This window comes from Lycium barbarum, chromosome 7 (genome assembly GCF_019175385.1).
Source record: "Lycium barbarum isolate Lr01 chromosome 7, ASM1917538v2, whole genome shotgun sequence".
NCBI classification, from domain to species: domain Eukaryota; kingdom Viridiplantae; phylum Streptophyta; class Magnoliopsida; order Solanales; family Solanaceae; genus Lycium; species Lycium barbarum.
Window position 1 is genome coordinate 23,628,961 of NC_083343.1, and position 26,712 is coordinate 23,655,672.

General features: G+C 36.6%; 1 protein-coding gene across 13 annotated transcripts; it reads left to right on the forward strand.

Annotated features, from left to right (window-relative positions):
* Window positions 1-8,670: 8,670 nt before the first annotated feature.
* Window positions 8,671-25,202, forward strand: LOC132603299 (uncharacterized). 13 transcript variants are annotated; one of them, XR_009568091.1, is made up of 9 exons: window positions 8,671-8,838; window positions 8,914-9,021; window positions 15,897-16,172; window positions 16,999-17,243; window positions 17,348-17,550; window positions 17,641-17,698; window positions 17,826-17,942; window positions 18,045-18,458; window positions 21,157-21,460. XR_009568091.1 is itself a non-coding variant. In XM_060316296.1 (3 exons), the coding sequence occupies exon 3, from the start codon at window positions 12,089-12,091 to the stop codon at window positions 12,860-12,862; it is 774 nt and encodes a 257-aa protein (XP_060172279.1). In that variant the 5' UTR covers window positions 8,671-8,838; window positions 8,914-9,021; window positions 12,087-12,088; the 3' UTR covers window positions 12,863-13,337. The 13 variants fall into 13 exon arrangements, 2 of the variants coding, with proteins under 2 accessions (XP_060172279.1, XP_060172280.1); XR_009568090.1 differs by having other exon boundaries at window positions 17,348-17,698; window positions 21,157-21,461; XR_009568089.1 differs by having other exon boundaries at window positions 17,641-17,942; window positions 21,157-21,461.
* Window positions 25,203-26,712: the final 1,510 nt, after the last annotated feature.

Genomic DNA, 26,712 nt, shown 5'->3' on the forward strand with positions numbered 1-26,712 from the left:
GTCTGAATGATAGTAATACATCAATAGTCTCAAAATCAGGTCTCAGGAATGGAAATAAAGACATAATAAAGGAAGAGTCTTCGGGCAGCGAACGTCCTCATGCTCACCCTGAAAGACTCGAATCAGCTAACTCGAAGCTCAGCGACAAGGAGTAGAAGTCGATCCCTCCTGGTACTCTGCATTCATAAAAGAATGCAACAAGTGAAGGTCAGTACAAACAACAAGTACTGGTAGGTATCATAGGCCAACTAAGACTAGCTAACTTATATATAGACAATAAAGCAAGATAAACACATAAACCAACAAGTACAAGTTAACACGAATCCGTATCCATAGTACAAGTCGTCACCTATGTTATAGCATCTAAACCCAGCTGTGCCAAGTCTCAGTATAATCAATTCGAATATCACAGAAAGTCATCACCAATGTTATAGCATCTAAGCCCAACTATGCTAAGTCTCAGTATAATAAATCTGAACAGGTACATCACAATAATATAACTACAAGTCATCAGAAATCAAAGGTACAATGCAATGCAATAATGTATGTATGATGAATGCAATGCATATGCGCTGTACATATGTACTCCGACGATGGAACATCACATCTCGACAGCACAACCCATGGGGGACCCGCAAAGTCTATGTACCATTCTCACGATCCCGGCAAAGACCTCGGGCATTAGACACTCAATTTTTCCCGACAAAAAAACCTCGGGAAACGTTCACTCAGTCCGCTTGGGTAAATGACCTTGGATCACGGACTTTCATCGTTCTTTTACGCTCTCCGACACAAACCTCGGAGGCTACACCCTCTCACTTCCATCATCAGTACTATAACCATGCAGTATCAATGAATCATGGAAATGAGTATGAATACGATGCAATGTAATATCAAAAATCAATTCAATCCCAACAGTACCACCCAGGGCACACAAGTAATGTCAATAATAAGGCTACACAATAAGCCACAATGAAATCACAATCTCATCTCAATACCGAATAAAGTAAAGTGTCGAATCAAATCTTATTCTTCCCCTTCCTTTGAGACTCGAGATAATGGAAGCCTAATTATATCCAAATCATGAAATTAGAATAAAAAATAACATCATTCAAACCTTACTTCTATTCAAGACCCAAATCCCAAACTATGGAATGAGGTGTATGAACTAGAAAGGTGAAATTAGGAAACTATAGGTCTCAACATAAAATTAATGTTCTAGGTGATCAATTCCTGTCAATTAGAAGCTAGATTAACTCATGAAATAATCAAATTCAGATTCTAAGTGAAACCCCCATTTTTGGGTATAAACCCTAACTTTCCGATTCAAGAATTTATCACTAATAGTGGAAGATTCATGATTAACAATCATAGATATAAAAAATTCTATAATAACCCAACCAATTTTCATCAACATAAACAACTTAGAGAGTCTAAACCATTTTTATGAACTTTCATGAAAAATCCAAATTGATTCCTCTTGATTCTAGGGATTCTAGCCTTACATTATGGATTAATAGAAGTAATTGGAGGATTCTAAGACAAGGAAGTTACCTTTGTGAAGAAATATCCAAAGGCTTATAAAAATCGCCTCCCAATCTTTAAGGTATGAACAGAAAATAATGACGAGAGGTTGGGGGTTTTAATCACTTTTAAGTCACAGATTCAGTCATCTCCCGTGGCATCGGGGGGCGGCTATGGCCATACCGCTTGGGTAATTTTTCAGACCGCTATGGCGGTCTACCCATATTCTCACTACGTCACTCTTGCGGCCGTTGCGGTGCCGCTATTACGATAATGGTGTCACCATAGCGGACATCAGACACCAGAATCTTAAAATTCAAGTTCATAATTCACCCAAAATTTCAACTATCATCCGAGACCATCTCCTCACAAACCGGATATGTAGACACATATAAAAACACGCTACGATCGTACTCGTGGCCTTGGAATTCCCATCGGGGGTCTCTGTTACACCTCAGACATTTCGTGATGAGGTACCATGAATGGATTAACGCGAGCTCATGGAGAACATGGTGTCCATATGACCTTAAGGATAATACTTAGCCTTAGAGTGCGTACTACTGGAGTTTTAAGCTATATAAATCGGTGAATCTAAGTTCATTGAAGAAAGTGAAATATAAGTTGTGTTCGGGAACGTTTGGTAACAACCGAACTAATGTTGAGTTAGTAACGTCTTGAGGAGGGGTTATAAGGCTCCCTAGATGGTTAATGAAGTATTATGCAAGTAGCAAGAAGATTCCACAAGGTTTGGAAGTCAAACGAAGCGACAGGAACAATTTCGGAAAAATGTGAGTTATACGACCACTTATACGGTCCGTATAACTTGTACGGTCCATATAAGGGTTCGTATAACCTATCCAGAGAAGTTCACTCACTGGTGGTATTATACAGTCTCTTATAGAGGCTGTATAAGTTATACGGACCGTATAAGTGTCCGTATAAACCATGTCGGGCAGCTTTTATTTTTTTTATACAAAGAGGACCCAAGTTCTAATTTCTCATTTATCATCTTCTCCATCACTCTTGAAGCCTCTAGAATATTCCATACACCATATTAACACATATCCAAGAGAAATCAAAGATTAAACACCAAGAATTAGTAGAATCAAGTGTATGGGTGCTCACTAGGGTTGTGGAAGTCAAGGTTTCTTTGGAATTGAAGTTGGGGTTTTCTCAAGTGAAGCATCTTCATCCAAAGATCATTTCTATTTAATCAAAGGTGAGTTTTACATCTATTTCATGTTATTAAATGTATTGAGTGGTTGAAAGACTTGGATTAGAAAAGAAAGTAGAATATGAGCACAAGTATGGAAATAATCATATTTTGAGTAGTAAGTTAATGTGAGTCATGATTCTTAGTATGAGATGAGTATAATATTGTTATGAATGATGCTAATTTCGTTGAGGAAGTATTATGCGAAGAATGAGTATGGTGTTGTATTGTAGTCATGGTTATGGATGACTTTGAAAGTGAATTTGAGAAGTGAACAATGTTTAACTTGAGAAATCTATTGATTATGATATTATAGGTGTTTCTATTGCTATTTGGGAGTTGGTTATTATATGGGAAAGTTTCCGAAACAAATGAAATGCTGCCCAATTTTCGTTAGCTCTTAGTCGCTTTAGATTAGATTTAAGCATGTTTTTAACGATCTAATTTAGTACGAATTCTCTTGAATGTAGAGTTGTGAGCTTAGAAGGAGAACTTTTAGCCCTTAAGAAGACGCAAGGTATGTAAGGCTAGTCCCTTTCTTTCAAAAAGGCATGAATCTTATATTACCATCTCTTATATATTTCCATGACCTTCTTACATCCCCCAAAAGCTGAAAGTTTATGATTCTTAAGAGTTTCTTATGAGCTAAAGATGATAAGGATGATGCTATTATGAACTTGATGGTCTTATTCTTATGATCCCATTGATGTCATTTCTTGTTGAAGTCTCACCTCATGGTACTAGTTCCTTCAAGGTGAGACGTAGCGATGATGCTTGTTCCATCATATAATCGGAGGTTACCGACCTTACGTAACTCCGATAGAGTTATAGCATGTACTTGAGTTCTCACGAATGCTTTATGTTATGTATATGATGATAATTACACCGTGCCTAGTTGGCCCGGCAAACAGTACTAGGATAAGCATAGTGGGCAGCTATGATGATAATTACAACATGCCTAGTTGGCCGGGCAGACACCACTAGCGGGCGGCATGATGATGGTTACCCCGAACGCGGACTAATGATGATCACACCATACCTACATGGTCGGGCAGCTTATATATGTATATATCTATGATATAATATTATTGTTTTTTTAAATAAAAGCTAGCATGAATTATTCCGCCTTAAGAAGCAATAAGTTACAGGTTTACTCTCCATCTTATGCTCTTTTATTTCTTTATTATAATGTTGTACATGCCTTACATACTCAGTACATTATTCGTACTGACGCCCTTTTCTTTATGGACGCTGTGTTCATGCCCACAGGTAGACAGGGAGACGGTCAGGATTCTTAGAATCTTATTCAATAGACATACAGGAGCACTCCACTACTCCGGAGTTGCCACTTCTTGGTATATTATTTTGTGTACATATTAGGGGCATAGCGGGGTCCTATCCCATCCTTATGATTTCAGTATTCTAGTTAGAGGCTCGTAGATATATATGTGTGGGTAGTAGATGTCTCATAATCTCTTCACTGTATATATTGTACAACATTATGTAGCGTCGTGGGCTTATATATTTGCGCATGTTTTGGGAGATGTTCAGTGAACATTCCATAGTAAGTTTTACTCTGAGAAGTTATATTTGCTCAGATCGAGTATGATAGCTAGCATGATAAGTAGTGCTCGGTAGCCAGCTCCAGGTACCTGTCATGGCCCTCTAGTTGGGTCATGACAAAAATGGTATCAGAGCAGTTTCGTCCTAGGGCGTGTCTGCGAGCCGTGTCTAGTTGAGTCTTGTTTGTGGGTGTGAAGCGCACCACACTTATAAACAAGAGGTTGCGACGCATTTACGAATAATGACTGTCTTTCTTTTTTATAGATCGTGCAATACAGCTGTAAAATAAGACTTCTATTTTCCCTAATTGTGCGTTATGATTTCAGCGATGCCAATGAAAAGGAAAGCAACAGTTGCCCAGAAGGGCAAGATTACGACAGAAAGGCGGATTAAACAGGAGCCACCGGTAAATATAGAAAAGGGCGAGTCCCTTAATGAGGCTCCATCTCATATTTCCCATGCTCCACCTATTTTAGAGGAGCATGAAGGGGGCTCAGCTCCAGCTCTAATGCCTCCAGTTCCTCCACCGGGTGCTTCGGGCCAACAGATGATCGAGGCTATTCGGTTATTGACACAACTAGTTACAACTCAGGCTTAGCGGCAGAGTACGGGCCCTAGTGACAGAGCGACCAGTGCCAAAGCCCGTGATTTTATGAGTTTGAATCCTCTAGAATTTTTCGATTCGAAGTCGGATGAAGACTCGCAGGGTTTTATAGATGAAATATTTAGGATGCTCAGAATAATACATGCTTCTAATACTGAGTCAGTGGAGTTATCTTCCTATAGGTTGCGGGATGTCGCCGTTCTATGGTATAATAATTGGATACCTTCGAAAAAGGAAAATGCACCTCCCTCGGTTTGGCCGAAGTTTATAAATGCTTTCATTCGCCACTATTTTCCACCTGAGGTTCGAAGGGCCCGAGCTGACAGGTTCTTGAATCTAAAGCAAGAGAATATGACTGCTCAGGAGTATAGTCTCCGCTTTAACTCATTGGCTAGGTATGCTTCGACCATGGTAACCGATATGGGAGACCGGGTGCATCAGTTTGTGAGTGGCTTAGGGCCACATTTGATCAAAGATTGCTTAACAGCTTCACTACATGAAGGGACGGACATATTCCGTATTCAATCCCACGCTCAGAATTTATAAGAGCAGCGGCAACCGCATAAGGGTGAGCGTGATATTGATAGAGGGCATAGTCAGAGGGCCAGATCTGCCGGTGCTAGTAGTGAGTATAGAGGGGGCCAGATTTGCAGGTAGGATATTTGATCTCCCCATTTATTCTGGACCGGGTCAGAGCTCGAGAGTTTCAGGTTCCCAGTTTGGAGGTGATCCCAGTCAGAGGAGACCACCATTACCATGATACAGCCAGTGCGGTAGATTACATTTGGGTTCGTGTCGTCGAGGTTCAGATGCTTGTTATGCCTGTGGTCAGATTGGGCATATGATGCGTGATTGTCCCTCGATGAGTGGTAGAGGTGGGGCTCAGCCTACAGGATCAGCAGTCAGTTCTTCTTCTTCCGTGCGCCCCGTAAGGCAAACCCGCCAGACTTCAGCAAACCATGGTAGGGGCAGAGGGGTAGCATCTAATTCAGGTGGCCCTCAGCCTCGTATTTATGTCTTAGTTGGACGACAGGATCTTGAGTCCTCCCCTAACGTTGTCACAGGTATATTATTTGTATTTTCTCATGTCGTTTATGCATTGATTGACCCGAGTTCTACTTTATCGTATATCACTCCTTATATTACTGGTCGTATTGGGGTGAAACCTGAGCCAATCAAACCTTTTGAGATGTCTACTTCTGTTGGTGACCCGGTAATAGCTAGACAAGTATATAGGAATTTTGCGATTGTGGTATGTGATTGTCAGACTATAGCTGATTTGATTGAGCTGGAAATGTTGGATTTCGATGTTATTATGGGCATGGATTGGTTGGCTTCTTGTTATGCTAATGTGCATTGTAGAAAAAAATGGTTCGATTCCAATTCCCGTGAGAACCAGTGCTTGAATGGAAAGGTAATACAGCGTCCTCAAGGGGTAGATTTATTTCCTATCTCAAAGAAAGGAAGATGATACAGTCATTATGAAGATGTATTTCCAGATGAACTTCCAGGTCTTCCACTGGAATAGGAGATTGACTTTACTATTGATGTGTTGCTGGACACCAAATCCATATTGATTCCTCCTTACAAAATGTCTCTTGCAGAATTGAAAGAGCTAAAGGTACAACTGAAGGATTTGCTTGAGAAGGGATTTATTAGACCCAGTTCATCGCCATGGGTAGCACCTATCTTGTTCGTGAGGAAGAAAGATGGTTCTTTGCGAATGTGTATTGATTATAGGCAGTTGAACAAGGTGACAATAAAGAATAAATACCCGCTTCCGAGAATCGACAATTTGTTTGATCAATTACAAGGTGCTAAGTGGTTTTCCAAGATAGACCTGAGGTCAGGATATCACCAGCTGAGAGTTAGAAAGAAAATATCCCAAAAACAGCTTTCAGAACTAGATACAGTCATTATGAATTTCGGGTAATGTCATTTGGGTTGACTAACACTCCAGCAGTGTTTATGAACTTTCATGAATAATGTATTCAGGCCTTTTCTGGATCTATTTGTGATCGTGTTCATCGATGACATTTTAGTATACTCTCGGTCAGAAGCAGAGCATGCAGATCATCTACGTACTGTCCTTGGAATACTTCGAACTCGAGAATTATATGCCAAATTTTCAAAATGCGAGTTCTGGTTGAATTCTGTAACTTTTCTGGGCCATGTGATTTCAGCCGACGGCATTCGAGTTAATACTCAAAAGATTGAGGCTGTGAAGACTTCTCCAAGGCCCACAACGCCTACAGAGGTTTGTAGCTTGCTGGGACTAACAGGCTAATATAGGAGATTTGTGGAAGGATTTTCCTCTATTTCAGCGCCATTGACGAAGCTAACTCATAAATTAGCAAATTTTCAATGGACCGATGCTTGTGAGCGCAGTTTTCAGGAATTAAAAGATAGATTGACTTCAGCTCCAATTTTGACACTCCCAGAAGGATCAGAATGCTATGTCGTTTATTGTGATGCCTTCGATGTTAGATTGGGCTGTGTGTTGATGTAGCACGGTAAGGTTATAGCCTATGCTTCCAGGCAGTTGAGGAAACATGAGAAGAATTATCCGACCCATGATCTTGAATTAGCTGCAGTCATTCACGCACTAAAGATATGGAAACATTATTTGCATGGTGTTCATGTTGATATTTATACAGATCACAAGAGTCTCTAGTACATTTTCAAATAGAAGGAGTTGAATTTACGGCAAAGGCGATGGTTAGAACTACAGAAAGACTATGATGTAAGTATTCTATATCATCCCGGAAAGGAGAGTACGGTAGCCGATGCGCTTAGCCGTAAATCTATGGGCAGTTTATGTGATGTTCAGTCGGGAAAAAAGGAATTAGTTCATGAGCTCCACCAGCTAGCTAGCCTAGGAGTTCGTTTAATGGATTCAGGCAATGCAGGAGTTGATATTCACAACCCAGCTGTTTCATCTTTAGATATGGAAGTGAAAAAGCGCCAATATGAAGACCCTAAGTTGAGTCATTACAGAGATACACTTCTCCGGAAGGAAAAGTCACCATTTGAGATTTTTGTAGATGGGATTCTCAGGTACCGAAGCAGGCTATGTGTTCCAAACGTTGCAAGATTACGCTACCAGATTCTGGAAGAAGCCCATTACTCCCATTATTCCGTTCATCCAGGCGCGACAAAGATGTACCATGACCTCAAGTCAATGTATTGGTGGGATGGAATGAAGAAAATATAGCAAAGTTTGTAGCTCAATGTCCAAATTGTCAACAAGTAAAAATTGAGCATCAAAAGCCAGGAGGATTGTTGCAAGCTATGGAAATTCCAATCTGGAAATGGGAAGTGATCAATATGGATTTTATTGTAGGCTTACCTCTTTCTCAGTGTAAGTATGACTCCATATGGGTAATTGTTGACAGAATCACGAAATCAGCTCATTTTCTTCCAGTCAGAACTACATACACTACAAGAAACATGACTTATTGTGGCGACATTTAGTGGCGACCTTATTTATTGTTACAGAAGTGACATATCCAGGGGCGACACACATTGTTGCTACAGAAACAAAGTTTTTAATGGCGACTTTTCTTAGGTCGCCACTAATATGTGTCACTAATTCTAAAATTTCAGTTCCTGCTACCGCTCCAAATTTTTAGTGGCGACTTGTAAATAGTCGCCACTAAATACCAATTTGTGGCAACCTGGTCGCCTCTAATAATCGAATTAATTTAATTTTAAAATAAAAAGAAAATAGAAGAAAATTATTCATTAAAAGAACAAAGAAAGCTTATACGCATTCAGTCCTCCATTTCTCTAGAAAAAAAATCCTTTTCTCCATTTCTCTCTACTCATACCACAAAATTTCTTCAAATCTTCCAATTCCCTATGCTCGTTCCATAAAATTTGAGCCATATTTTGGAGACCCAAAAACTCTAACTAGAAATTGTGACTCCATCAGGTATGTTTTTCGTTTTGGTCATATAATTTTTTAGATTTCATCTCAAATTTGTTTAACCCATTTGATAATTTATAGGAATCTGAGTTATCTAAAGTTGAAGGGGGAAGGGAGAGAGTTCAAAGCCTAAATATTCACTGTAAGGTTAACCCATTTGAAGGTTTGAAGCTTGAAATCACTTTGAGGGTAAGTTGTTCATGTTTATCGACTCTCATCACTAATTTTTGTTTTTCGTATTTTGTCGATTCTTGGTCTTGATAGTATTTTTGTGTTATCCCCTAACTGGAAGTTTCTTTTTGAAATTTTAGACCTTTTGATGTTGTTATTGTGATTTTGTGTTCATATTACATTGGGTAGCTTGAATTGGGTGATTTATGCAGAGAAAAGGGGTTAATTTAGGTTAAATTTACTTGATTTTGAAGTATTGAGTACATTTTTTCTTGAAAGAGAGATGAGTAAAGATAATTCAGTGATTTATGCAGAGAAAAGAGCTTAATTTATGTTAAATTTACATGGGTTTTGAAGTATTGAGTATGTTTTTTCTTGAAAGAGAGATGGGTAAAGCAAATTCGGTGATTTAAAGGTGAATCTTGAAGCAAAGAATCAAACACTTGATGTGAGTATGTGAATTCTTGATTGTTGTTTATTAAAATTATGATTTTGGTTGAACTAATACCACTTGATGTGAGCCTTGTTATGTATAATGATTTTGCTTGAGTTTGGTTGTTAAAAATTCTCTCTTTCCCTTTATTTGGTCATGCTAAAAACTTCAAGATTCCAGATGTGTTTCCTTCAGAAAAAATGCAAGGTGAGTTAAACGCAGAATCTTGGATGAAATTTGGATTTTTTTTGCTTCACTTTTAGCTTGGGTTTTTTCTTGGTTGGATGATTGATTGAGTTTGGTCAGTAAATTTTATGTCTTTTGTGGTTTCTGGCCTTTTTGTGGCCATTTCTGTTTTGTGAGGAAAGATGGGAATAGCAGTATATGACTTCTTGATTTTTGTTGTTATGAATAATGATTTCGCTTAGTTTGATTGTTAAGAATTATATCTTTCCCTTTATTGGTCATGCTCAAAACTTAAAGATTCTAGTCAAGGTGAGTTAAAGGTTGATTTTTTGCTCCAACTATACCCATCTCTCTTTCAAGAAAAAATATAATCAATACTTCAAAACCCATGTAAATTTCACCTAAATTAAGCTCTTTTCTCTTCATAAATCACTGAATTAGCTTTACCTATCTCTCTTTCAAGATGCTGTAATTCTCTATTACATATTTAAGGATCGAAATTGCTTAGTCCTTAGTTCTGATTTTGGACATGAATTTTATAGGTGATTCACTATTTGAATGGATAAGTTAATTCAGATTTATCTTTAATTCTAGTTGAATCGGTTGTGTGTATTCAGTTATCCTTGACATTAATCAATTTCAATCTAATCTTATTAGAGTTCATTCAAATTCTAAAAGAGCTTAAGTTTTGTGCACCGTCAGTGTAACAATTTTTTTACACTATTAGGTTATTTTGACCTCCTACAGCAGGTTACGAACCTTTCCACCTTTTTTTCTTTTTTCTAAAATTCAACTGCTCCTCCATTATTATTGCTCTCTCAAATCATGCTATCTATCAGCCATTTTCTCTGGCTTTCCATCCCGTCAACTTCTTTTTTCTCCTTTAGACCCTCCATCCCTGCTATCTATTTCAACAGAATATAATTTTTGGGTAATACTAAAGAGATCAACCCCTGTAAATTATAATAATGAAATAGATAACGCAAACTTTCAAAAACAATTTGAAAGGTTTTTTTAAATCTTGTGGTAAAGGTATAGTTTCAAACCTAAAGAAATTTAGTGCAAGAGTGATGCTTAATCAAGACAAATTTCATATACCTAATGTTCGATGTAGCTAAGCCTGAGGAGAGTATATTGCCTGTTGAGTTTTATTATATTTTTGGGCCTTCATGTTACTGGATTCATTTGTCATTTTTATTATGGTAAAAAAATTAAGATATCTAAAGTTTTAAGTTAGAAGTAGCAGGATCTTTGAAAAATTGTAGCTCGTGTGTGTTCTAAAAACTCGAATTGCTTAGGAAGAATAGTCTCTCAAGAGATGTGACTGATATTACTGCTTCAGTTTACAATATCATCTAAGATTTGAATTGTTCTTATGAATTCATATTGCTTATATATTGAATATGAAAATATTCTCATCTGAGATTGAATTTGCTTTTCCAGTTGAGGGGTTGAAGAATTTGACGAGGATGTCGATAGAAATTCATGAAAACTGTTAGACTTTAGTAAATAAAGCTGGAAAAGGAAAAACAATTGGCTAACAGTAAACTTGGAAATAAATTTGGCGACCATAAAAACTAGAATATAATTTAGGTAAGCAGGACAGTGCACAAAACTTAAACTCATTCTAAAATGTGTTAAAGTTCTGGGACACACTTTTAGTTTTTTGTTTTGTAATAAAAAAAAACTACTTTTCTGGTGCTTTATTTGTATAACTAGTAAGTTCATCCTTTATGTATGTAGCTACAAAATTCTTCTGTTGATTTATATATATAGCTAAGTTTTGTCATAAACAAAATTAATACACCAAGTTCTTAAATAGTATAATATTCTTCTGCTCCTTTAAGCATATAACTCTGATTAAATGAAAGTTTGTTATGAAATGTGCTAGTTTAGGACTTTGGGGGATGAAACCAGTATGTGTATTGTATTGCACTAGATAATTTGAACAAACTAATGATGAAAATGCAAACATTGATAGCTTGATCAAAATACAGAAAGATAGTAAACACTTTCTGAATAGAGTCATTAGAGTTCATACTTTACAAAATGCTAATTCATAATTGTGTGATATTTTTTTCTCTTTCGATTTTGGGATTACAGTACATATTATGGTTTAAAGCAATTGACAATGAACTTCTTACATGTTTGAGCTCGGGTATTACCATTATCTATAAGATGATTAGTTTATCTTTTAATTTCTTGAAGCAAGTCAATTATTAAGAATTCAAGCATTTGTGATTTGAATATTCTTCATAAGTTATAGTAATCACAACTATTCTTGTTATAATGATAATGCCCCTCTCATTTAAAGTATGTTTTAGTTATAAATATATTAATTTTTTTTAAAATATGAAGGTTCATATGCACTCACTAATGCTGATGCACCTTCGTATCCTTTTCCACTGTTTATCATTATGAAAAATCTAATTAATTAATCTGTTCCTTTGTTGTTGAAAAATAGGAATGGATAAAAGTTGGTTGAATATTAGGAATAGAGTTGACCCAAGGTATAGAGATGGAGTAGAAGGATTTCTTAATTGGGCATTCAGTCATCCCAGGGTGAGCACTATTATTCGATGTCCGTGTAAAGGGTGTATGAACACCGTGTTCAAGCTAAGTCTTGACGTAAGAGGAGACTTGTTGAGGAAGGGCTTCTGGGATTCTTATAAAGTGTGGGGCTTGCATGGAGAAGTGTTCGTTAGAGTTGAAAGTTCTAATGACACATATAGTGATGAAGTAGAAGATGATAGCATTGAAGAGGATGATATTACTGAAATGATTCATGATGCTTGTGGATATATGAATGTGGAGGATAATACTAATTCTACGGAGGGCAATGAAGAGCCAAATGTGCATGCAACAAAGTTCTACAAATTGTTAGAAGATGCTCAGACAGAACTTTATCCTGGTTGCACAAATGTCTTAAAGTTGTCTTTTGTTGTTAAGTTACTTCACATGAAGTGCCTTAACCATTGGAGCAACAAATCAACGGATGAATTGTTGAGCTTATTTAAAGAAGTTCTTCCCGAGGGGTCATTTTTACCCAAATATTTTTATGAAGCGAAGAAAGTTCTTCGTGACCTAGGATTGGGGTACACCAAAATAGATGCATGTCAGAATGATTGTATTCTACATTGGCGCAATTATGTTAATGCTCAATCATGTCCCAAGTGTGGTAAGTCTAGATGGAAGTCAGAAGAATATAAAGGCAAGAAAGTAGCTCATAAAGTATTGTGACATCCATCCGACTAGTTACATATAATTTGCCACCATGAGATTGCATGAAAAATCCATATTTCATGATGACACTTCTTATTCCAGGCCCTAAGTGTCCAGGCAATGAATTTGATGTATACTTACAACCAATGATTGAAGAGTTGAAAGAATTGTGGGACGGCGTGGAGACTTATGATGCACAATCAAAATCTAATTTTCTTATGCGTACGGCTCTTATGTGGACGATTAATGACTTTCCTGCATATGGGAATCTTTCAGGATGGTCAACCAAAGGCAAGCTTGCATGTCCTTGTTGCCATAAAGACACACAATCAGTTTCTTTACGTAATAAGTTGTGTTATATGGGTCATCGTCGCTTCCTTCCCATGAACCATCCATGGCGTAAAACAGGGTGTTATTTGATAGGAAAGTGGAAACGGGGGTTGCATCCAGACCTTTAACAGGTGATGAAGCACTTATGCAATTACAAAATTTGGGCAATGTGACTCACAGTAAAGTGCAAAAGCAAAAGCTAATGCTTATAATTGGAGGAAGAAATGTATCTTTTTTCAATTGCCTTATTGGAAGAGTCTTAAGTTACATCATAACCTTGACGTGATGCACATAGAAAGAAATGTGTCCGAAAATATTTTATCAACTGTGATGAATATGGTTAGAAAAACAAAGGACACATTGAAAAGTAGATATGATTTGGTGGACCTTGGAATCAAGCAAGAATTGCATCCAATTGAGGATGGGGACAATATTTTGTTACCAGCGGCATGCTATGCATTGCCCCCACAAGAGAAGTTGAAGGTCTGTGATTTCTTAGCTAATTTGAAGGTTCCAGATGCCTTTTCATCAAACATTTCAAGGTGTGTTAACGTACTTGAGAAAAAGATACATGGATTGAAGTGTCATGATCATCATGTATTATTGCAAGACATTTTCCCAGTAGCTATACGTGGTTTGTTGCCTAAGGAAGTCTGTGAACCAATTATAGACTTAGGCAAATTTTTCAAGAATCTATACTCTGAGGGCTTGACAATTGAAGATCTTGATATCCTAGAGGCTGAAATTCCTATCATATTGTGCAAACTTGAAATGGTTTTTCTTCCGGCATTCTTTGATGTCATGATTCATTTGCCAATTCACTTGGCAAGAGAGGCAAAGCTTGGTGGTCCAGTTCAATATCGGGATATGTACCCTATTGAGAAGTAATGTGTCGTTCTATAATATAAATGTCATATATTTAGAATGTCATAATCTATAACTATATTAATGAGAAATCTATATATAGGTATTTGCGAACACTTAAGTCATATGTTCGCAACAAAGGGTGTCTAGAAGGTTCAATTGCAGAAGGTTATTTGGCAGAGGAAAGCCTCACGTTTTGCTGACGATATTTAAAGAATATCTCAACCAAGTTGCGGAATGACCAGAAAAAGAAGTGAAGTTAGAAAGCCGTATGATAGGTGGTAACTATCTTGTACTATTCGGGGGGTAATCGGCGAAGCCTCCCGTTTTGCTCACGATATTTAAAGAATATCTCAATCAAGTTTAATAAACCAACTAGAAATGATGATGGATCTGGATCAGAGGATGAGATGTCCATCTTTAAAAAATGTGGCAACCAAAAGGTGCTGCTTCAGATAGCAAGAGGCTACCTCATGATGAGTTTAACGAAGCATGTATGTATATGCTTCAAAATTGTGAAGAGGTTTCGCAATTCATAGAGTAAGTCTCTTATTAATTCCAAGATAATTTCACTTTGAGATAATCTAATTAATCTTCACTAACACAAAATGTAGGGAATACATGAGAGAGATTGAAAGCCAAGGTTCACTGAGATCTCATAGGATGTGTAACAATGAGTTTCTTGATTGGTTTAGTGCACGTGTAGGTGTCTACTTAAATGACACTTTTACTACTAGTGTAATTGTCCCATGGTGTTAGATTGGTCATAATGGTATTGTTTGTTAATGCAGATATTTGTACTATCTGCACAAGGACACGCAAATACTGAGTTCATAAGCTTAGTTGTCGGCCCTGAACCATTGGTGCATCGATATTCAACATTTATGGTGAATGGATTTAGATTTCAAACAAAAGAACTTGTGAGAAAAACGCAGAATAGTGGAGTTCTTGTGAGAGGCAATGATTCAGACTCTAATAAGGAGTATTATGGTGTATTAGAGGACATTTACGAGTTTTCTTATGTGGGAAACAGGAAAGTTTACCTATTCAAGTGTCATTGGTGGATGTGGCTCGCTTAGAAAGAGGATATAAGATTGAAAAATATGGTTTTACAAGTGTGAATACTCATTGTGCCTTGAATACAAATGAGCCATTTGTGTTGGCAACTCAGTCTGAGCAAGTCTTCTACTTGAATGACATGGTCAATAAAGATTGGCTTGTTGCTGTAAAAACAAATCCTCGCGACCTTTTCAATATGCTTAACATTGAAGATGAAGCATTATTAAATGAAGAAGTTTATCAACAAGAGGAAGTTAAATGTAATATTTTGCGTACCAATGACCAAGAAACTGATATTGAGGTGGCTTTACAGAGGGATGATGTTGAACCGCAAACTATTTTGCGTACCAATGACCAAGAAAATGAGGAAGATGATTTCATTAATGACAATCATATAGATGTATCAGACAATGAAGATGATGAAAAGAGTTACTTGATGATAGTGATGGAGAGGACAGTGATTACTCTTGAAATTAAGAAGCAAAGACTGATGATTTAGATGTCATCTTGTTTTGAGAAGCTCTCTGTGTTTTTGTACTTATTAGGCTGACATGAAATTAATTCAAGATGCTTGTAGCTTTATTTTTATAAATATAATCAGTAGTTAAGTAGAATCAGGGGCTTACTCTAACATTTCCTCAATGAAATAACAGTTGTTAGCAAAGTGTCCCCCATTTTTATTATTGCTTGATTTAATACTTTGCTTTATGAATTGATATTTTTCTTGGACAGGTAGCTATATATTTTATCATCTTTAATTCTTATTCTGATACTTATCCTTTTTTATTTGATATTGCAGGAAATGAAAGGAATTGGACGAGGTAAAAGTGTGAGAGGTGGGACGAGCCGTGGACATGGCAATTTTCGAGGATGTGGAAGTTCAGGAACGATGTCTCAACCACAAATACAACTAATAGAGACTAACGAGGCATATTTGGAGACAGGACAATAAAGTAACCCAACTTAAGGACCTATACAGACCAGACAAACATCAAGTAGCCCTCTCCAGAGACACAATCATCAAGGAATCTAGAAGAAAGTGTACTTCCCTCTCCATAGGCTTCAAATGGTGCAGGTTAGTTTTAAAAAAAATATTCTCTTTTTTTAATAACTAATTTCATTATATTAATCACCAAAGTGAAGCATTACATATCCATAACCACACTACCACAGTTGGTTATCTAAAGCCACAAACACCAGAAACAAGGTAAAAGAACTCCTAGCCTGTTTTAGAATTGTAGTTGCTACATTTTGGTTCTGATCCCAGCTGAGGCTCTGACACATGAAACAAAGGCAACTTCTCTTGATAAGGCCTCCCAATGCCTCATTCTCTTCTCGAATACTCTTGCATTTCTTTCAAGCCATATAGCATTAACTACTTCCGCAAGTACCATCTTGAGATTTCCCTTTGCTGTTTTGGACAGCCCATTGAACATATTGCTCCCAGTTATAAGTAGCCGTGTAAGTCCAGGCCAACCATTGCATAACTCTATTCTATAGTGCCCTGGTATAGTCGCACAACACAAACAGGTTCTCCCTAGTTTCGTTTTGTAGTTGGCAGAGTGTACATTCAGAATCAACCTGCCATTTGTCCTCATACCACCATGCAGATGCAGCCACATCACGAATTTAGCTTTAGGCCTTGCATCATTCTTGAACATTAGCCCTTTCCACTACATTCTAGGATAGTCACCAAGCAGCTGCAAATACCCTTGTCTAATTAGGCTTTTAGAGCTGATATGGTCATAGTGTAGTTGTGTAGTTAAGACTCTAGAACTCACCAAGTAGCTGTAAAAAAAATACTCTCTTCTATTATAATTTTCATTTCATTTTACTAATACTTTCCTCTCAGTTCGATTTTTGTTAAAATCAGTGGTGATGATTTATTTTTTGCTTTGCAGTTTCTCGCATCAATAAAAACAAAGGAAGAGGGAAATATAAATCTAAAATAGTAGATATAAAAACTAGGTATGGAGGCAAAATCACAATAATGATTCCAGATGACATTGATAGAGCTGTGGGTCCTGGGGCTAGAGATATTGTCAATTACTCTGGTTTGACCATGAGGAGCATTATCTCGTTCTGAGAGGGGAAGTGGCAAAAGATTGTTTTGAAATACGGAGAAGCAATGTGGTTGAGGGTCAAGGTAATAAATTACTCTCAATATTTATTGCCTTTAGATTACATGATTTATTCATAGGATTATGATATCAAATATAATGTTACAATGTGTTCAAAACAAATTTGAAGTTTGTGGCGGACTGCGAGAGCATAAGTTGCAAGGCTTTGTGATAAGTAATATGCAAAGGCTTTTTAGAGCATGGAAAGCTTGAATGCACACTGACTACCTCCGTTATGCTACTGATGAAGAGAGATTGTCTCATTGACCTGAGGATGTTTAGTTGGAGGACTAGAAATACCTAGTAAAGTATTTTGGAAGTGAAGAATTCAAGGTAACTTAATAACCAGTTTTTTTTAAGTTAGGAAATACCAAGTGCGTTTACTCTTGAATAAAGATATCCTGAACTCTTGGCTTAGTGCAGATTGTCAGTGAAAGAAACAAAAGAAATAGGGAAAAGCAAATAACTAAGCATGCTTGTGGTACAAAGTCTTTTGCAGAAGTAGAGGAATCTATGATAAGAATACAGTTGTTCTCCTATTATTACATAGACTGTTTTGTTATTTATATTTATCTGCTTATACATTTTCCGATTGAACTATATTGAAGAGAGATCCTGTTTCTAGAGAAAAGGACACACCAGATAAAGTGTGGGAGATCCAACATACACGTAAGAATGATAACGGAGAACGGGTGTGGTTGGATTCAAAATCCCAACAAATTCATGTAACTCCCTTTTATCACTGCCTTATTATTTTTCTACCATACTACTTGCTACTTTGGATATGTTTATTATGTTTTAGTTTAAACGGTTATGCATAAATATAGGACTAGCTTCATCAACTTGTTGTTGAACAACAATCTGAAGAGGTCGAGAATCCCATGACTAGAGAAGAGATGTATTCATCCATTCTTGGTGAGAGACCAGGCTATGTGCGTGGTTTTGGATATGGAAAGAAGCCTCCTAGAAAGACTCAAATGCAGTAAGAGAACACAGAGGCCAGCGTATCTTTTGCAATGGAAATTATGCGGCAAGAGATGCAAGCCGATATGGACCGAAAGTTGCAAGAAGAACTTAACCGGAAGTTGCAAGAAGAACATGAACAAATGGCTATCGACTTAAAAAGGGATATGGAACAAGATTTGCAAAACAAATTGAAAGAGGAACGTGCACACATGAAAGGAGAATTTGACAAGATGTTCCAAGAACAAATAGCTGCTTTCATGACTAGAATACAACAGGTACTTGTTCTTGCTCTTGCAATTGAGGAGTATTTTTATTAATCACCAACTTTGACTTGCTCAGCTATGGTATTTTAGTGTGATTTACTGAGCAGTAATGATTCAAATATGCAGTTTTTTTACGTCTATGTTGTTGTTGGAGATAGCATCAGTCTTTCGCTGATGTTTGGAACTTTTCTTTTTTCTTTACTGCTTTGAAATTCATAACACAATGAAATAGTAAAAAATAGGCCAAATACCTATATAGCCCCCTAAACTTGACATGATTTTCCATTTAGGCAGCTTAACAGAGGATGTTTTCTATTAGACACTCAAACTACCATCAAAATGTGTCTATTGAACACTAAAAACTCAGTCCCAAACAAAAGATCACTGTGTGAAGCTCAAATGCTGCTTATGTGGCTGAATAACCAATTAAAAAAAGACATATCAATTAAAAATAATCCACCTTGGATTGACTAATTCCACACAACTAGACTCACTAGCTTCCTCTCTCCTTGGCTCTTCTTCTCCCCTACCCTCGTTCCAGCAAAGAAGTAGTGCCCCTAATATTGTATTTGCCCCTTTTCTCGTTCTCTAGTTATCACATTTTTCAAGGAAGGGAATAAGATTGTTTTACTCCTCTTTTTTTTTTCCTGATATGCTCCTTAAGTCAAGGATTCTAGATGTAACTTTGGATTTGACATTTATTCATAATATGTACTCAGATTAATTCGATTTCGAAAAAATTACTGGTTTATTATTATTAACTATAAATGGCTTCTTTTCTTCCGAAAACCTTATTTTTTTTATATAATTATGATATTTTCTTCCACTCTACGTTATTCAACAAGGATTAGAGAAAGGAAAATTAAAATCTGTTGATTTAGTTCTTTCAAAAGAGTAGAAATATTTCAGTCCTCATTGTCTAGTGAGGATACCGAAAGAATGAAAAAATTATTTTGATTTTATCTTTTTTTGAGAAAAAATTATTAGTTGTGTAGTGATAAACTTTTCAAATTCATGAATTTGGGTCTTTCAAGTGAGGAACAGAGAAAAATACATAACAAATGAGAAAAGACAAAGGAAAACAAATTCTCTGTTGTGATGAAACACATTGATTTGACGGAATGGTAGTAACTTGCTGGACAGAAAAGGGGCATCAAATTGGAGAGGATTGAGTTTGGCAACATTATTTTTTGTTTGCTTTAAGAAGATGAAGTTGAGGGACAAAATAACCAGAAAAAGAAAAGTTTAGGTCAACTGATCCATATTACCTTACCCGCTCAAATATGAGTGAGTAACACAAGACATGCCATGTCAGCTTTTTGTGTCCAGTAGACACTTTGATGATTGTTTGAGTGTCTAATAGGAAACATCCTCAGTTGAGGTGTCAAAATGGAAATTCATGACAAGTTTAGGGGGCTGGGCATGTATTTGGCCTAAAAATATAGCATGGAAATAAAAGTAGCTCTGAAATTCACACCCATAGAAGTTAGACCATTTTTTAAAAAAATTAGATTTGTGATTTGAAGTTAAAAATCACTTTGTACCAAAACTTATAGTCTTGTGGTATCAATACCTTCTTCCCTACTTTGATTGTAAGCTAAAAATGTAGAAATATTGTATCTATGATTGATGATGGCTAGCTAAAAATACTACAGTGTTGAAGTTCTGATATGCAGCTAGAAATATAGCTTAATTTAGTGATTTATGAAGTTTGCATATGTTAATTGAATTAGTAGTTGTCAGTGGTGTTAAAAGCTTGTGTAGTTGGTACTAAGATTATTGGCTGCTAGCAAGTAGTATAAGTGGCATCGTTACGTTATCATTGTAAAAAAAAAAAAAAAAAGTCTCAATTTTATCGTTACGTTACCATTGTCAAAAAAAAGTATCAGTGGTATCATGTTCAACTATGATTGTTGGTTGTAGCTTCACTGTTAGGAGTTTTTTTTTTTTTTTTTTTTGGTAACTATCAGTATATTTACCAAAGTGGGAATTTTGTACAGCTCAAAATTGCAGTTTGGGTAAGAGCCCCAAACTTGCATTCAAAATAGCAAAATGACTAGTTGCATCTGCAAAAACTTCATGAAAAGCTTCAGCTTGAACAAAAGCAACTTCCCTCATTTCTTCTCCAGTTTCAATCATTCTTCTCACTTTCCATCCATTCTCATCATTCACAAAACACTCCACTTCATATTTTCCTCTTTGTTTTCCCAACTTGATCAACCCCACTTCTTCTTCCCTTGTTATTAATGAAACTGAAAAAGAACTACTACAACACTGTGGAATTTGCAATCTCTTTTTACAAGTTCCTCTACTTCTATTAATGGAAACTGTGTATGGTTCAAAGGCTCTACATTTTCAAGAAATATCTTTCTTTAATGTTGTTGAAATACGCTGAAAGTTTGGTTGCCATTGACATTATTGCACCATTTTTTTCTTCTTCTCAATATTTCATAACAATGAAAAGAGAAAGAGAAAAAAAAACTTATCCTTGTGGGGTTTGGTTATTTCAGTTGGGATTTCTCTATGGTATTTTAAATTGTGATTTTGTGGTTGATTGGTGGTTCTTTTTTTTTTTTTTTCTTTTGACACACTTCCTGGAACTATTATGTCATTGACTTTTTAAATCTTATGCGCTCTATGTGACCCTTTTTATTATTAGCATTGGATTATGATAATTTTCAAACTGATCCTATATGTTTTTTAATAACAGTGACGAGGTTCTTAAACAATGGAGCAAACCAAAGAAAAGTTTAAAGGCGTGCAATACAAGTTTTTGGTCATATATAATATGCATAAAATGGAAGTTTTTGATCATATGTAATATGCATACAATGGAAGTGTTTGATGATATGTAATATATATACGTTGGAAGTTTTTGCTTTTTTGGGTCATATGTATATGCATATAATGAACCGAAGTACTATGTCCATAGTATATCTGTAGTTGACTTTTAAGTAATGAAAGTATTTATGATATTCGGCTCGGAAATGCTTTTGTAATTTGTTATGCTACTGGATGTTTTTAGTAGTTATATATTAGTTTCAGAGAATTCAATTCTCAATAGTAAATCTAATGATTTAATATTTTTTGTAGCCAATTTTACTGTTGCTAAAAGTTGTTATTCAGTAGCAAGATAAATGTTGCCACGGATGTTATAGTAGTTTTTGTGGCGATTTCTGTCGCTACTAAAGTTAGTTTTAGTAGCAAGATGAAAGTTTCGACAGATAGTATATTGGTTTTGTGACGACAAGAGTTTCTACTAATAGAAACATGTAGCAGCGAGAAAAAACTTGCCACTAGTAGTCGCCACAATAAGACAGATTTCTTGTAGTGATACCCAGCAGAAGATTATGCAAGGTTATATCTTAAAAAGATAGTGCGACTTCATGGTGTTCTAGTATCCATTATCACAGATAGAGGGGCACAATTTACAGCTAATTTCTGCAAGTCCTTTCAAGACGCTTTGGGAACTCAAGTGAGACTCAGCACAACATTCCATCCATAAACTGATGGGCAAGCTGAACGTACTATTCAGACCTTGGAAGATATGTTGCGGGCATGTGTATTAGACTTCGGAGGTAATTGGGATGAACATCTGCCAATTATCGAACTTGCATATAATAACAGTTATCATTCTAGTATCCAGATGGCCCCATATGAGGCTCTATACGGAAGAAAGTGCAGATCGCTAATTGGGTGGTTTGAAATCGGAGAAACACAATTAATAGGTCCAGAATTGATTCCGCAAGCGGTGGAAATGATCAAGCTTATCAGAGATCGATTGTTGACAGCCCAAAGTCGCTAGAATTCTAATGCGGACAATCGTCGATGAAACTTGGAATTCCAGGTTAATGATTGGGTATTAGGTGTAATGAGATTCTGCAAGAAGGGCAAGCTTAGTCCTCGATATATTGGACCTTATAACATTGGGCGCAAGGTGGGCCAAGTAGCTTATGAGCTAGATTTACCTCCAGAACTTGAATCACTCTATCCATTTTTTCATGTGTTGATGCGCCATAAATGTGTTGGAGATCTTTCCAGAATTGTGCTGGTAGATGATGTTCAAATTACCGAAAAACGGGCTTACGAAGAAGTACCCATTGCCATACTAGATAGGCAGGTGCAGAAACTCAGAACCAAAGATGTAGCCTCAGTTAAAGTTTCGTGGAGAAACAACAATAGAGAGGAAATGAATTGGGAAGCAGAGGAAGATATGAAGTCCAGATATCCGCATTTATTTCCATCACCAGAAGAGGTTCACGATGAGATGCCATTGTCGTAAGGTATGTAATGCGTTCTTTTGATGCTCTTGGTCGTGTGTGGCCATGTTATCTTGCAGTTGTTGTTGTATCCCTATGAGGCGATGTTATTTTAGGTTGTCGTGACAGGATGGTAGTGCCATATTATAGGGGAAACTCTGGTGAAATTTTTGTAGAATCCCCGAGAGCTTAACATTCGAGGACGACTTTTCCTAAGGGGGGGGAGAATGTTACACCTCGGACATTTCGTGGTGAGGTGCTGTGAATAGATTAACACGAGCTCAAGGAGAATATGGAGTCCATATAACCTTAAGGAGATTACTTGATAGCCTTAGAATGCATACTACAAGATTTTGAAGCTATATGAATCGGTGAATCTAAGTTCGTTGAAGAAAGTGAAGTATAAGTTGTGTTCGGGAAGGTTTGGTAACAACTGAACTAATGTTGAGTTAGTAACGTCTTGAGGAGGAGTTATAAGATCCCTAGATGGTTAATGAAGTATTATGCAAGTACCAAGAAGGTTCCACAAGGTTTGGAAGTCAAACGAAGCGACAGGAACAATTTCGGAAACATATGAGTTATACGACCACTTATACGGTCCGTATAACTTGTACGGTCTGTATAAGGGTCCGTATAACCTGTCCAGAGAAGTTTCACTCACTGGTGGTATTATACAGTCACTTATATGGACCGTATAAGTTATACGAACCGTATAAGTGTCCGTATAAACCATGTCGGGCAGCTTTTATTTTTTTTATAAAAAGTGGACCCAAGTTCTAATTTCTCATTTCTCATCTTCTCCATCGCTCTTGAAACTTCTAGAATATTCCATACACCATATTAACACATATCCAAGAGAAATCAAATATTAAACACCAAGAATTAGTAGAATCAAGTATATGGGTGCTCACTAGGGTTGTGGAAGTCAAGGTTTCTTTTGGAATTGAAGTTGGGGTTTTCTCAAGTGAAGTATCTTCATCCAAAGATCATTCCTATATAATCAAAGGTAAGTTTTACATCTATTTCATGTTATTAAAAGTATTGAGTGGTTGAAAGACTTGGATTAGAGAAGAAAGTAGAATATGAGCTCAAATATGGAAATAATGGTATTTTGAGTAGTAAGTTAATGTGAGTCATGATTATTAGTATGAGATGAGTATAATCTTGTTATGAATGATGCTAATGTTGTTGAGGAAGTATTATGTGAAGAATGAGTATGGTATTGTATTGTAGTCATGGTTATGGATGACTTTGAAAGTGAATTTGAGAAATGAACAATGTTTAACTTGAGAAATATATTGATTATGATATTATGGGTGTTGCTATTGCTATTTGGGATTTGGTTATTATATGGAGAAAGTTGTCGAAACAAAGGAAATGCTGCCCAATTTTCATTAGCTCTTAGTCGCTTTAGATTAGACTTAAGCATGTTTTTAACGATCTAATTTAGTACGAATTCTCTTGAATGTAGAGTTGTGAGATTGGAAGGAGAACGTTTAGCCGTTAAGAAGATGCAAGGTATGTAAGGCTAGTACCTTTCTTTCAAAAAGGCATAACTCTTATATTACTATCTCTTATATGTTTCCATGACCTTCTTACATTCCCCAATAGCTGAAAGTTTATGATTCTTAAGAGTTTCTTATGAGCTAAAGATGATGAGCATGATGTTATTATGAACTTGATGGTCTTAGTCTTATGATCCCATTGATGTCATTTCTTGTTGAAGTCTCACCTCATGGTACTAGTTCCTTCAAGGTGAGACGTAGCGATGATGCTTGTTCTATCATATAATCAGAGGTTACCGACCTTACGTCACTCTGAGAGAGTTATAGCCTTTACTTGAGTTCTCATGCATGCTTTATGTTATGTATATGATGATAATTACACTGTGCCTAGTTGGCCGGGCAGACACCACTAGGATAAGCATAGTGGGCAGCTATGATGATAATTACACCGTGCCTAGTTGGCCGGGCAGACACCACTAGTGGGTGGTATAATGATGGTTACCCCGGACGCGGGCTAATGATGATCACACCGTACCTACATGGTCGGACAGCTTATATATGTATATATCTATGATATGATATTATTATTATTTTAATATAAAAGCTAGCATGCATGATTTCGCCTTAAGAGCCAATCAGTTACAGGTTTACTCTCCATCTTATGCTCTTTTTGTCCTTTATTATGTTGTTGTACATGCCTTACATACTCAGTACATTGTTCGTACTGACGCCCTTTTCTTTATGGACGTTGTGTTCATGCCCACAGGTAGACAGGGAGACGGTCCGGATTCTTAGGAGCTTATTCAGCAGACATACATGAGCACTCCACTACTCCGGAGTTGCATATTCTTTTGTGTACATATTCGGGGCAGTTGGGGTCCTGTCCCGTCCTTATGATTTCAATATTCCAGTTAGAGGCTGGTAGATACATATGTGTGGGTAGTAGATGTCTCATGATCTCTTCGTGGGCTTATATATTTATGCATGTTTTGCCGAGATGTTCAGTGATCATTTCATAGTAAGTTTTACTCTGAGAATTTATATTTGCTCGGATCGAGTGTGATAGCTAGCATGATAAGTGGTGCTCGATAGCCAGCTCCGGGTACCCGTCATGGCCCTCTAGTTGGGTCGTGACAGTCCAGTTGACCAAATCAACCCCCGATACCTCAAAACTAACTTCCCAACCCAAGTCCCAAAATGCACCCGAGTGCATTGGGAACCGAACCGAATATGCACATAAGTTCTAAAAGACCATCTGGACCTCTCGGAATTGATGGATTCCCGAAAAAGGTCCGTTTTCCCAAAAGCCATCTTTGAGTTAACCATTTTTTGCTTTTAAGCCAAATTTCCACAAAACTTACCAAAACCAACTCCGATGACCTTGGGAAGGGTGCCAACGGTCCCCGCGGGTCAAATACGAGCTAATAAAGCTCGGAAAGGGATCAAAAGGGTTGGAAATGTAATGACGACCAAACGGGTCGTTACAAAAAATGAGCTAAATTTATGAATAATATGGACATATGTCCTTATTTAATTGGACAATTTTACAATTAATTAGTACACATAACTAATTATCATTACAAAAGACTAATTTTCAAGAACTTTAAAAAAAGGCATGTTCTTCATTTTCTTTATTTTTGGGTCTAAAAATTCAACAAAAACTCAATTAGATCCGCACCAATCAAGCTCAAATTTCAACTACAACTTCATAACTACATCATCACCAAACTACAGTAATTGATTTGGCCAAAAACCAAGAATGTCAACAAACCCATTTCTTTTGTTCTTCAAGCTTTTTCAAGGTTCAACAGTTGTTCGAAATGCTTTCTCAATTTTCAAATCCCAGCAATAACTAATGATCTAGATTGAGTTTAGCACTTGAATCTCAACTTTAAAACTTCAACAACCTTCGAATCTGCTCAGCACCTCCAATTTGGACATTTTTTACTGAAGTTTGGTAGACTTGTCAACGTCAACTTTAGACATTTTTTACTGAAGTTGTGGACTTACAAGACCCAATTTCGGACATTTTTTACTGAAGTTTTACTTGATTTTCCAAAGCTAATCTCAAACTTGTTTTACTTTTTCAGACTTTTTTGACTGAGGTGTAGGTAAAAATTGGCTAAATTTTCAGTCTGTGTGTCTGAATTTTTCATGTAAGCCTGCATGTGACTGAAGCACATGTAGAAATTGGCTAAAATTTTAGTCATGTGTGTTTGAATATATATATATATATATATATATATATATATATATATATATATATTCAAATTTCAAAAATTTAACACACGATTCAATACTCAAATCTACTCCAAATAAGCTCAAATTGAAATATAAGTTTCATGCATCATAAAAAACAAACTCCAATCATTAAGGCTGTGTTTGGTATGTCGGAAAATGCTTTCCTAATTTCTCTTGTTGGTTGCACTTAATAACTTGGAAAATGTTTTCCATAAAAATTTGAGGGACATTTTCTGAATTAATAAAAACACTCCAACGCAT